At 36.8% G+C, this 14,455-nt stretch overlaps 1 protein-coding gene across 1 annotated transcript in view; it reads right to left on the bottom strand.

Moving 5' to 3' along the window:
* Positions 1-14,455, bottom strand: part of fancc (FA complementation group C) — a 30,221-nt gene that overhangs the window by 4,565 nt on the left and 11,201 nt on the right. The window contains exons 5-11 of the mRNA XM_014002681.1: positions 11,024-11,131; positions 10,876-10,934; positions 10,261-10,398; positions 9,843-9,996; positions 2,489-2,544; positions 2,295-2,394; positions 658-733 (exon numbers count right to left, since the gene is read on the bottom strand). Coding sequence (XP_013858135.1) covers positions 658-733; positions 2,295-2,394; positions 2,489-2,544; positions 9,843-9,996; positions 10,261-10,398; positions 10,876-10,934; positions 11,024-11,131 — 691 coding nt within the window. The remainder of the gene's footprint in view (positions 1-657; positions 734-2,294; positions 2,395-2,488; positions 2,545-9,842; positions 9,997-10,260; positions 10,399-10,875; positions 10,935-11,023; positions 11,132-14,455) is intronic.

Below are 14,455 nucleotides of genomic sequence, written 5' to 3'. Positions count from 1 at the left end.
ATTCAAAGCTGGGTGACTATTTCATCTTAAATTGTTATTTTCTTTCTTTACAAAATGCTGCTTAAACACTAAAGGACATTTGCAAACGAGCTGCAGCTTTATAATAATAATCACACACACACACACACACACACACACACACACATAGTAATAATTAACTCTGAATTCTGGCTGGTCTTCTGTGTCCCTAAATGGCTCCATTCATGTAAATAATTCCTGCCTACAGGCCAGTCTGGGCACACACTGATAAGCAGCACTGCAATGTGATCCTGCACTCACCTACTTTAACGTGTTTTACAATTACACCTACCCACTGTTTTAAGCTAATGCTTTTTAATAAGATTTCGGGAAGAGAGGGGGGGTGGGTCTGCATGGACGTGTTTGTGTAAGATGAGCCTGAAAACCAGCTTGCCAAAACTAGGTAACTCATTAATCCTCTATATTGATTTTTACAAAAGTAATGACACCAACGTTAACTTTTATACCCAACATAAAACACAGAGCACAGTTACTAACTATATTTGATAAGCAAAAACAAAGAGCTTACTGATTCTGCAGATGAAAAACCTGGAAAGTTACACACCTTCTCCCACACTGAGGGCACTGTCTGTTCAATGTGTTTGAGTGACGACAATCACAGCGGGAATACACACTGACCTGATGGCATGGTTAGGAGGGGAGCAAGCAGACCTGGGGGGGACTGTGGGAAGAAGTCCTTCAGAGATGCAGATGTCTGAAACAACAGCAGCACATTGTCACACTTGTTTTCAAATGCTTCACCTTTGTGCTCTAAAGGAAAAAAAGGACAGAAAACTTGTCATTTTTGAAAGGGGTGATGTGTAATGGTGATACAGTAGTGATKGTGTAATGCAGCGTGTAATGGGAGACATTTAGCGCAGTGTGACAGCAGCCGCTAAAAACGGGTCAGAGTAAACACACTGTGGCACTGCCATCTACTGTTTAATGGAGGTGAAAAGGAATAAACTGTACTCACAAAGCTGGACAGCAGGTATATAATAGATCATACAAACACAGTAACACATCTGTTTTCTGGCTTTTGTCAGTAATGGCTGACATGCGAGGGACAGATAATTGCCTGCAGCCGTGCAGGATGTCTCACTGGATGATAAAACAACAGAGGTGGGAGCTGAGGGCTGGGAGTTTCAGAGAAAGTACACAACGGTACATCAGAGTAACAATTCTTCACTCGCTGCAGGTGATTCATGGAAAAAGAAGCTGCCTGTAAATGAATCATGTGGATTTGTGAGGTAGGGCTGTGAACTGTGAGTAGTGGGTGTCCAGCTGAAGATCAAGTGAATGATTTATCATCGGTAGCCTTTTTTAGTACTCATTTCTGACTACTTTAAAGAGGACATGTGCAAAATCCACCTTTTTTTGTCTGTTAAATGCATTTTGCATTTTGTTGTGCACCTGAAGGGAAGCAGAAAAGCTGAATTTAGTTTCTTCCGTGCTGCAAAGATATATTTATATTCTGTTCGGGTTGTATTTTTCAACCTGTTCTGTTTTTTTTTCTATTTTCTATAACATTTTCTAAACMATTACAGCAAATTATGTGCAACAGAACTGCCAAATAAGGTTTAGACCAACTAACCAATTCCATCGTCTTCATTTTCCTCTGGCTTTGGGTCAGACTCTGGCTCCAACATGTAAAGGCTGGATGGACAAGTCTTTCCTAGTTGACATTTAATTCATTTGTAAAATAATAAAAAAATAAATGTCTGAACAGCTATATAGTCATAAACTCCTCTATCAAGCCACAATGGACCACTCTGGAAGACGGAAGGGGGACGAGGTGTGAAGCGCCTCGTTTGGATTTAAAGGAACAGCACCAAAACGAGTTGATCTGAGGCACACCTCAGAGCAGGGGTGAAAGAGGGGCTTGTGGAGTTACAATAAAAAGGAATTCAGACCAAAGCATTGCAGTTCCACTTTATATAGACCCCAACTGAAGGATTTAAATGTGAAAAAGAAGGATTTAATATGTCTACCTTAAGACAAATAAAAAAATCTTTTTTTTATTTAAAAAAAGTGTTAATTTTTATTTTATTTCTCATCCTTTTCTGATTACTCAAATTTGTCTTATTTTTGTCAGGTTGAATAAATTATATTAGGCCTTAGTGACCTCTTAAAAATTTTAATTTAAAAATTACTTCTCAGCTACAATCAGTCTAACAGGGCGGTTGGTAAAAGCTGAAAAAAAAGTTAGCAAAAGCAACCCAATAATAAACGAATATTTCCACAAAGCTTTCATCAGGTTAAACTTTAAGACTTACGTCAGGCTGCAGGAGGAAATATTCTCTTAAGAAACACTTGGTAAAGGTTTGAGCAGCAGATCTAACAGACTGGTTACTTTCAGCTTGCTTAAGGATGGACCTGTCAAACGTACAAACACAGAAATATTAGAACATGTTGTGCTGAGTTTAAAAAGCACACCGACATAATCTTTGTGAAACACATCAACACTTACCGGAAGATGTCATTTACAATCAGGAATATTGAACAGTGTTGAGCACAAGCTTTAGGCTGTAACACAGAAATACACATCTGAGATTCTGTGCCACCTTTGCAGAAACAAAAACACAACAGTAACAATTTAGAGAGCACAGATAAGGTGAGAAAATAAATATAATAACAGTGTATAGCCACCAGGTGGCACTGTTGGACTACATTCCCTCTGGCTCTCTGTATCCAGCCTCACTTTCTCCCCATTAAACAGTCAGTTCACCGCTCTGTCAGTCCTCCCTAACAACACTCACGCTCTCATCTCCTTTTCGCATCTCCTCCTAATCCACACTCATCATGTGTTTTAGATTTAACACATTCTAAAACGCCCCAGCGCAAACATTTAACAGCTGTACTGTGCATATTACCGCGCTCCTAATTATCCACCACCACCCCTCTCGACATGCAACTCATACAAGGCCATGTGCTTCACTCTGCAAGGACCGCATGTCGTTTTAAACCTGACAGGCTTTTTACTCCTGCAGAGTGAATACAGTAGTGGAATGATTAGAACAGAGGATGGCCCTSTTTTTTGTTTATTTGAAATACTAGTTTAAAAAAAAAGCATTACATAAACTTCTTTGTGTTTGTAGCGAGAATTGTCATGAGAAAGAGTGACTGCATTAGTTCAACATTGGTGGAACATAAACTGCCTGGCTAAAAAAAGGTCACACTATTTGGTTGGACCACCTTTAGCTTTAATTACGGCACACATTCGCAGTGGCATTGTTTGGACAAGCTTCTGCAATGTCACAAGATTTATTTCCATCCAGTGTTGCTTTAATTTTTCACCAAGATCTTGCACTGATGATGGTAGCGTCTGACCGCTGCACAAAGCCTTCTCCAGCACATCCCAAAGATTCTCAGTAATTATATTACAGATCAATCCAAACGTACAGTGCCACCAAGTGCTCTTTTAGTGTAGTTACAGTGAAAATACAATCAATCAGGTGTGCCCTTTTCCCTATTAAATGCCCACTGGCAAAAGGTGAAGGCAGACGATAATTATTTTGCACATGCTCGAGTATAAAAGGTGTGGTAAAATATCTCATGAACCACTCTACAAATTAGGGGAACGTTTGGAACATAATTGTGAGGTTGTTGTTGTTTTTATTTTATTTTTTCAGAATTCTGATGTTCAAACCATGCCGATGTTTTCCTTTGATGATTTAATACAAGTCTTCCCAGCAACAAACATCAAACATTTTGTGTTCAACCACTTCTCCTGCTCTGATTAAAAATAAACACACACAAACAGCACAGAACAGGCCCACCCCATTGAACGCTGGTTCTATACCTTAGCACAGGGGTCTGCAACCTTTACAGTCAAAGGAGCCATTTGTGCTCCTTGTCTCACCAATAAAATGTGTCCGGAGCCGCAAAGCAAGCTACAACTGTGATTATAGACTGGTGGTCCATGGGCCTTTTCGAGTGCTGTTTGGGAACCTTTATGGTCAGTGGAGGTGACATTATAAAACTAAAAAATGTTATTGTTATCATATTATTTATAACTATACACATCAGAACAAATAAAAATACCATATTCATGTAAACATAAAAAATACAGTATGTAGTTTGTATGGAATTTCATAAAAACTAGAACAAATGAATTATTCAAACWTTTTTTTCTAATTCTTATTATGTATTTTTTAATATACTTTAAAGGTAATTCTGATGGATTTGAGAGAAAGATCATAGAAAGAAATTGGTCTATTAAGTAAACATCAGGCTAACATGAGCTAACACGTTTTACTTATTGTATTAGTAGAATTGATACAAATTTCTGTTGTGGGTATAAAAAACAAACAAAAAATATTCTGTTATGTTTGGTGATATTTTCAAAGAGCCACTGCAGAGAGACCAGAGAGCCACATGTGGCCCCAGAGCCACAGGTTGCAGATCCCTGCCTTAGCACATACAGTATTTATGAGTTCCCACAGTTTTACTTAACCTTCACAATCAAACTAAGGCAACAAAAAAACACTAACAAAATAATTTATACAAAAATATTGCAACAAAAAGCAATCCTAAAATAACTATGTAAAAAAGATAAAATAGCTCCTACAGTAATCATTGAATTTACGACTAAAAAACTTTTGAAGTCAGCTTGATGTAAGAGGTCTGCCTAGGATTTAAAGTTAAAAATGGATGCAATTTTTAGTTTCACAGCAGTTTCGAGTCATTCACAACACATACTCTAAACGTGACATTGTGCAACATTGCATGAAATTGTGCAAAACGTTATTAACATCTAACGTTTCCCAACATAAGAGCCTGAATGTCTGATCTGAAAGGCTGCAGGAGTTATGCACTCCTTCAAGGAAGGCCAGGCCTCACTTTGACACGTTTGTTTTCCTCAATCTAAACTGATTTTACATCCTTTTCTTTTTATGCCCAATAAAATGTACATCTGCAACTTGCATGCCAGTGTGCAAGTATGCATATGGACTGTTATGGCTCCTTCTGGTAAAAAAAAAAAAAACCTTAAAAAAATTCCAGCTGTATTTTTTTAGCATTCTCCTCAGTACCTTACCACTAACACTTCAAGGAGGGTCAATTACAGCACGCAACAAACATCCTGTTTTTTGGCAGTCAGGGCCAGGAAGTGAGTGTTTATTGGTATTGGCCTTTCTCTCTGAATTACAGGGGGGTGGGACAAGTCAAAATGAGAAATGCAAGCATATTTTTATGTTTTCCACTTTTGATTGTAGTTTAAACAAGTGAGGGAAGGAAGGATGAGGAGATTTGATTTCCCCTTTTTGTTTGTTTGTTTGTTTGTTTACACAAACATGTGAAATCAAAACTTATCCAGATACAGTATCATAAACAAAAATGTGATAAGTGTAAATGTGAGTATAATGTGGATAAAAAGGGTCTATAGAGACATCCTTGAAGTTAAAGTGCCTGTGACATGAAATTTTTTAATTAAATATAAAGGCATTATTGGAAAGATAACATTATTAGTATATTGAGAAAATAATTTCCTGCTGCCGAGATGAACAGTTGTTGAGATATTTGCATGTGAAGGAACAGGAAGTGATGTCAAAGGGGAATGCTTGCATGGAAAAAAGCATTGATATAATAGCTAACGACACAGACTGTAGAGAAGAATCTGATGCTTCTTTAGATTATTTGGAGTCACTARCAGAGAGAGCTGAATAAGAGTCAGAGTTCAAATAATAGTTTCAATTAGGGATGCACCGATACTGATACCAGTATCGGGTATCGGTCCGATACTATGTGCGTTAACTCGTACTCGTACTTGTAAAAGTGCTCCGATACTACAGGACCGATACCAGCTTCTTTTCGCTCAGTTTGTGCATAGACGCTCTAAGCCAGCAGGCGGCGGAATCGCGCAACAGACTTAATGCCAGCCGCATAAAAAAACAGAAGAAGAAGACGACGACCACGTTAGCCGAGCTGAACACACTTTAACAAGCAAGCAGTTTGTAGAGGAGGCGTTATGTCAGCGGTGTGGAGGTATTTTCAGGTGACAGTAGTAAGACGTCATCCCTGCTGTGACCGTGCTTCTGAGACTCCTAAACAAAGACACTGGTGAAGATCACAGGATCAAAACAATGAAGTCCACTTTGGCTGCAGCTGTCAAGAGTCGCTTCACTGATGCTGAGAAAAAAACCCTCTACTGCATCTCAACTGTACTGGATCCAAGGTAAATTAAATAATTAAAAAATGATTTAATATAATAATATAAGCCTTGATTTGCCTAAAAATATATTTTATTTTTACAAACGTTTATTTGCCAAGTAATCTGATGGAGGAAAAATCATTATGACCAAGCTACAACATGTTACAAATTAAACATTTATTACTTAATTGCAATTAATTTAACATACTACAAAATGTGTTTATTTAGTTTAGTTTATTTATATAGTTGATGGTACAATGTTCTAATATTCAGTGAGGGCCCTGTAACACATTTTAGATAACTTGAGCCGATCATTAAAATTTTTACATCTACGATGAAGATGGAATAAAAAATAAATCAAATGGAAGTCTCTTTTAGGTGTATTAGGTTTATTTATTTATTTTTTGTACATGCTGTCATAGTATGGTTATATGACAGTAAAATGGTTTTAAACCAATAGTAATGTACTTTGTTTATTTATGTTTGAAGTGCCTAATGGAAATAAACAGTTCAAGTTAATTATAAGGATTTTTAAGGATATTWATTAGTACTTGTATCGGTACTTGGTATCGGCAAGTACTTTAATGTAAGTACTTGTACTCGTACTCGGTTTTCAAAAATCTGGTATCGGTGCATCCCTAGTTTCAATAAACAAAGATTACAAAGATTCTCTTTCTTAAAGAGTTCCCCTTTGARGTCACTTCCTGTTGCACTTTGGCTGAGCCAAGTTCAAAAGAAAATATGCAATTTATGTGACAAAATGGGTAAAATCACATGTTTTAGGTTTCTTATATAAAAAATGTGTTTTCTTTGACTTTTTGTATTTGATGGATAGGCATATCACGGGCACTTTAATGTTTTTCCTGCAGCGAACATAAAATGAAAATGAGCTCTTATTTTATTAATTTGCCTCATTTATTTAGGAGACGATAAACATTTGCCTCTTTGTTACTCCTGGAGTCCGCCTCCTTACAGAACCAAAACTGCCTTACACCACYTTTCTTACAAACTCAACATGACAGGGTCAACACAATCATCTGACAGGTACAATTCTTTAGAACATGCAGTCAGTAACCTAAATACATGCACACCAGTCTGTCTTAATTTGCTSCTAAACTCAAAGTGTGTTGTTGCTCAGATGCATACACAGTTTAAGTGGACCATCACTCTGAGCAAAACAGATCAACACAACTGACAAAGTGAACTGAAGTTAATTGGTGCAAAATGCAGGTAAATTATTCTTTTCCTTCTTAAGTTTCTCAAACATTTAGATTTAGTAGATGCTGAAGAAAATGCAATCAGTAACTTGGGTAAACAGGATGCCTTTCATAACAGAGGCTCAAGTCAATTTATGGCTGCGTGCAGATGTTTGGTGAAAACAATATGCAGAAAACATGTCTYGTTTGGAGACGGGGGTTGATTTTAGTGGAAGTTGCTGTGTTGAATTTCATGGTTTTTTCAGGCTTCGTGACACATTTAATTACTTCATTGTTATTCTTAGAGATCACAGTATCCTCAATGTGTAAAAACAAAAGAAAGAAACTGCACTTCAGGGATCAAATGCAACCTCTTTTGGTCWACTTAGCTATTTTCTGACTGCACTGATGTACTGAGGGTTTCTTTTCCAATCACAAGTCTTAATAATTTTAAAAAGTGAAAAACACTTTTGGCTTTAAGTTGATATGAAGTGAGGTTTACCAAAGTGATAGTGAGTACAGTATTGATGCAGTGCTGTTAAGACTGTGCAACACAAAGCTAAATGATGTGAGATGTGGTGCAGGGTTCTCCAAATTATGTGAGATGCATGTTGAACAAAGCCAAAACATTTTTTTTCTAGACAAAAACACTCAATAAAGACTCACCCAAAAAAAAGAAACATTTCCAAGATCTATTCTTATGAGATCAGCAACACAGTTTGATTTCACTGTACTACGTGGTGCTCAACACACATGAATGTAAGTGCAATGACTTCTTAAGTGAAAATCTATAATTTGAGACAGACAAGACGTCCAAAATGACTTCATTTAATAAGAACAGTATATCATCAGTTTGTCGAAAGTTAGAACTGCTGCCAAGTTTTGCAGCAGTGAAAGACGAGAAAATGATCCAGAAAAAAAAGGCTATCAAGGTTAAACAAACTGTTGCACCATCATAAGAAACACAACAATTTCACATGAGTTTAATTTTTTTTTTTTCTTTGCATGGCTTTTCTACTACGCCAAGGATGTGAATGAGGTACACATGTGAGATTATGTCAGGCACCACAGGTGCCTTTTGTACATAAAAAAAATTATTGAACTGAAACCAAATATGTGCGCCGAGCTGTAAACTTTCTCTTAGAATGGAAATACTTTGTTGTTCATGCTGAGAAGCTAAGTCAGTACAAAGTAGAAAAATGTATTGTGCTTATTAACATGGCCGTATTTTCATTTGCAGATGTACAATATATGTTTATATGTTTTAAACAATATTTTTTGTTTTATGTCCAGTCACTGTATGGAGTTACTGCAACACCTTTTTCATTCTATCAGAAACTATTCAGTTTGGTTTCTGTCTCTCCTTTTGCTTAAAGACCCCACCTCCTCTAACTGGTAGAAAAGACTGTAGCATGAAAGAAAGCAGATTCAACAGTGCTCCTGTCACATCCAGCTATGATTCTGACAGAGGCAGAAAAGAGTAAAGAGCCAAAAAGGTCTGATCTGAAGAAAGAAAGAGCAAAAAAGTCAGGAGCAGTGTTTTCTGTGTGAGAGAATAATTATGTTTGGTGGGGACATTTGTGAATCTGTATATCTTTAGTGCAGGGCTATTCAACTTGCGGCCCGCGGGCCACATCCGGCCCGCAAGTGACCAAAGTTCGGCCCACCAATTGGTTCATTCATCTCTTAAATCCAAACCCCCGGTTTTCTACTTTGATTACTCTGAGTTCTTTTAGTTAAACATAGACATGTTTGGTACCTACAGAAACATCAGAATCTTGGCTAGAAGCTGGTAAAATCCATTTCTATGAACATCCAAGACAGTTAAAATTACAAGCAGCTGAAGATGAAACTATGAAAGTGAAAATGAAATTGGTTTAAAAATTTGGCGTCAGAGATGTCAAAATAATATTTATAGTAAATAAGAGGCATAATGTGTTCTTATTATTTTTTTGCTTAATTATCACTACTTTTATAGGGTTCTGTACATTGTATTCATGATTAAATGCAGCAAAATAAATTTTTTCAAAGGTAATAGATCTTTGGGATACTTGGTTTAATTTTATAAAGACTTTTAGTTATTTGAAGACTATTTTGTTTAAATTTATTTTTTGAGAAAAGGGCAGATATAAGTATTTTTCTTCTGCTACCTTTCATTTATGATTTGTCTTTTTATTGTATATAGAATTTGTTTGGTTTTTTTTTGTTTGTTTTTTTTTTGTAAAAATGAATGAATAAACTAAACTAAACTAAACCAAACTAACTGCTGGATGTTCGGACCCTCAGTTGTTGACCTGCACTAACTGTGGCCCTCGGAGCAGTTTAGTTGAATAGCACTGCTTTAGTGTGTCCTGTGCACACAAGTAATCACATGACAAGTTTACTTTTTGTCTTTAAATCTGAATAATTTATGACCTACACATTTGTTTAAACATAATTATTACACTTTCATACAATTGATTAAATAATGGTCTCACCAGCAGGGACTTTGTAACTTGCTGCTCAACATTTTGTGGCGTTGACCCAGCAGCAGTAACAGACTGCAGCAGACTGAGCACTGCCTCCTCCAGGCAGGGCAGCCGGTGATACCACAGAGAGATTAGGGCCTGTTCTTCTAATGGTAGGCCATGACTGGAAAAAATGTATATATATATATAAATGATATCAATAAACCAACATATTAAATACTGAAAATTGAGTGTTTCTTAAATACATAGATGAAATAAAGGCTCATACACATTATTAATAAATTGCATTAAAAGTCTTGTTATATTATTGTATTTACTTTATTAATCAAAAATTGTTTTATATAGCACACATCTGGAATTTGAGCACAAGACTAATAGTGTGAAACTAAATGTTTATATATTATAAGAACATATTATGATCCAATACCTGGAATGAGCAGAGCTCAGAGCATCAAGGAAGTCTTCTGACAAGGAAATCGCTGGATGTTTTAGCAAAGTGCCAGCGAGAGGAGAAATTTCAGGACATGTGACGAGGGGCACCAAAACCTCTGATGTAGCCAAAATACTGTCACATTAAGACGAAGATGAAGATATTTAGTAACATGTATAATTTTACAATAAATCAATTCATAAAAGAAGAAACAAAGGTTTTAAGTTCACTCATGATTTCCAGATTTTATTTTATTTTTATCCGTTTAGAAAGTAGACTTAGAAATTCTACAAAGACAACGGCACACATGTAATAAAGCTTCACGCCATTCTGTAAACTAATACCGTTATAAAAATAATCTGCTATTGAAGCTGATGTCTTCTTAAACTGCATAAATTAATGGAGCAACCAGCTGCTATTACAATCGTAACATTTTTTATTTCAACATAAGAAATAGGAGATAATGCTGCCCTGCTCTCTGATAATAATCAGTACTTGAACATCATATGTTTAGATAATCGGTTTATTTTTTTCAATTTCTTCAAGAACTTTCAGAAACTTTTATCCAAAGTAAGTTTTGCGATGTTAGTTTTCTTTTGTAAATTTCTTTACCTTTCATCTGTGCCATTTTGAGAACTCTTTTCAACGTTTTCCTGAACTTTCGTTACAATCTGAAATGCAGGAAATATCACAATCAGGAGTAATAAAGTCAATTTTATTGCAAGAAAGKAGTGGATCAAATGTGTTAAGAAAACAGTACCTTTTTTAATACTTGAGCTTGGTACTCTTTAGCTGGCACACCCATGTGCTTCATTAGTGCCTGAGCTGTAACATCATCTTCTTCTGTAACCAGCTGACACAACACTTTCTGTGGGAGAGCAGACAGTACGAACTGCAGCAGAAACTTTGGCACGTCATGCATGTAACAACGGACAAGACTTTGATGCAGTTTACACAATCCCCCAGGATTCATTACAGCAAAGCTAATTGGTTACAGGAAAATAGGATGACGCTGCTGGCGTCAAGTCATTTGAAACACATGAGTGTAAAGAAGGTATTCCAGTAAGTGGGAATATATGGACAGCATATGAGCAATTTCAGAAATGTTTCTTTCAAAGGGTCTTGGTGTTTTACAAGAATTTCTTTAAAAGGAGCCTCATGATAGATTATTGATCGAAATAATTCAATTCGAATTTAATTAAGAAAGAAGCAAAAGAAGACAATGCTTATGTTGTAAGTTCTGATACTACATAAATGGTGTCAAACCGCTAAAAAATAAAACAAAATGTTGCCCTAAAATTAATGGGAAACACTGGCTTGCTTAAATGAAACACATGTGGCATAATAATTAATACACTGCATGTTTCACAGGAATTTTCTTTGGCGGATTTTACTCAAAAGTTCAGTGAAACCCCAAAGATCTATAACATTATATTGGGGATTTTCTTTAAACGTTTAAACAATCATCTTCTTTCAAACACCAAGTTGACTCACTTGCTGGATCAGAGAGAAATAATACTCAAAGCCTTACATCTTCAGCGTTAACCAAAAACACACAGACTTCTATTAAAAAGCTAAGTAAGACAGAGCAAACTCTTCTGAAATGCAACAAACGTAAAGAAGCCTGAGTAGCTGAAAAGGAGAGAAGGATACTGTGAGAAGCTAAACGTGTGCTGGAGAAAACTAAAGCAGAAGGAAAGAAGTGCTGCAGAGCTGTTGGTGGAGCTCTGTGGTTTCTCTGGGCAGGCTCTACAGCACGCTACGATGCTTACCCTCCACAAAGTCTCGCAAAACCACCACAATCACTACCATCTGAGAGCCCACAAAGCCTGCTCATTGAGAGCATGCAAAATTGATCACACTCAACCCACAATTGGTAAAGAGGAGCAGTGGGGAAGGGGGACGAGAGGGAAGGCAGGATGGTTTGGAGGAAATCTAAGAGGGACTGAAACACCCTCAGATGGATGCATTTGAAGCAAGGAAAAAAACGGGTGTGGTCACCAGAGGAATGGGATGGAGGGCAGATGGATAGATGGGCGGCAAATACTTTTAGTCAAAAACCATCTTTCTCTTCGAGGAAAAAAAAGAACTGGATTGGCTTTGTGGACGGGTTACTGCCACAGAAATGACTCCTCTATAAATCTAAAATTAAAGCAGAAGATGTAGAAAACGCAAAAGGCAATGACTTGGGTTTGTTTTTGATGGGTGTCTGTTAACAATTACAACGCCATGATTGAAAAACCGATGAAAGACTTAAGTAAAGCCTCAGATGGTCAAAACAGCAGAGACAAAAACAAAAAAAAGATGATGAAATGAGGCATAAGGGCACAGAAAAGAAAGCCTGATCTCAGAAAATAATAAGTTTAAAGAAACTGAACCTCAAGCTTGTTGGACCGAGTCTATATGTTCAAAACAGGGGTTTGGAAAGCACCCAGACACTGTGAAGGGGACAAGTCAAGATATACAGTAAGCTTCACATAACAGGGCTGCTGGAGTCTAATAAACAGTCAGCAGAACTATCATTTGTATCCCTCTGTTTATGTGCAGATCTACGGTTTTACAGCTCTGGAGATCCTAAAAGAAATGTCTGGTGCTTAACAAGTCTTTTTAATAAAGCACATACAAACCTCAGATGAAAAACAGCACATATTGGGCGGTGTCAGAGTTTATTTAACAAAAAAAGAAACCAAAACACCATAAGCATGTTTGAAACAGTACCAAATACTCTCTTCTATAACAAAGTAAAACATTAAGCAGTGCGAATTTACTAATTAACTAATAAGCTGATTATTAGCAAACGTGTGCACGCCTAAAAAAAGCTCAAGTTTCAGCTATTTTTTAAAATAGAAAACCAGGAATGCACTGCAAAAACTGTCCAGCAAACCATGCCTTTCAACACAGATGCTCCTGTAAGTTGTCCAATATGTATATTCATGTATGTGTATATATACACACTGTTTGTTTGTTGGCTTTATGTCTATTTTGAAATAAATATTTTGAAATAAATGAAACTTCTTACAATCTTACATCTAGCCAAAAAGTATTTTTGATCATGTTTTGAATCTGATACACTAAGCAAGAGCAGAATATGTTAGATTATTAATCTTGTTAGCCTGGAAATCTTGCCTGGCAGATTACTTGATTTAATTTGAGAAGATACTATAATCAAGTATTGTTTTGCTTAATTTTAGACGGCCAATCTTTACAGCGCGAGTAGATTTACAAAAATTATCCTGTTCTAAAGGTAATTTCAGAAACATCTACCCATCCTTTAGTTTTACCCATTTTTTAACCTCCAAATCATGAGGAGCTGGTGTCTATTTGTAGCAGTGTGTGAGAGAGGAGAGGAACACCCTGGACAGGTTGCAAGTTCATCACAGGGTCACACTGATTCACTCTCACTCACACCTAGAGTCAATTTAACCAACACAAACAGCATGTATTAAAATATAAAGCAGCAACAGTGACTCCAGGGCTTACCTGTGGTTCGCCTTGTTTTATTCACTAAAGATAAATATCAAAATTTAAGCTACCCTTGTTTATTTTTATTTATTTATTTTGTCTGTCATCTTCTTAAATATGATGCCAAATTACTGCAGCACTGCGAGGTCTCTGATCTAGCACACGATGTGGGGAAAACAGACCAATTAATGACTCGGATATAGCCCAAAGCGTTTGTGGCTGCACCCATCAAACCCAGCGTGAAAGCTCAGATGTGGAAAAGAGCCAGACAGGAGGCTGAAGCAAAAACAGACAAAAGGAAAGATAAATACTGTTTCGAGTCAAATATGTGTGTCTGCTTACAGCACTCACACTAACTAAAATAACAGATACAAGCACAATGTGGACCACCATGAAGAGTCACAAAAACACAGCATGAAGTTGCCACAAAACATCAGATTCTGAGCATTGAAGGCAGCAGGAATACAACATTTGGTGACAAGATCAGACCAGGATCAAATGAAACAGGCGTCACTCTGCATTCCAAAGCAGACACAAAGACACAGAGACAGACCAACATAAAACAGCTCCTCTGCCCTGCTCCCCTAAACAGGCTCCAGTTGTCGTGACCAGTTTTTTCTGTGATTCCTGCAGATATAGTTCTAGTCTCTATTTGGCTTTTTAAATTATTCAAAATTTTCCTCGCACACACTTTTGCCAAGTAGATTACGTCCAAAGCATATATATATCC

The sequence above is a fragment of the Austrofundulus limnaeus genome, unplaced genomic scaffold (genome assembly GCF_001266775.1).
Source record: "Austrofundulus limnaeus strain Quisiro unplaced genomic scaffold, Austrofundulus_limnaeus-1.0 Scaffold14, whole genome shotgun sequence".
Lineage (NCBI taxonomy): Eukaryota > Metazoa > Chordata > Actinopteri > Cyprinodontiformes > Rivulidae > Austrofundulus > Austrofundulus limnaeus.
Note: the sequence above shows the minus strand (reverse complement) of the source record. Positions and strands in the feature narration are given on the sequence as shown.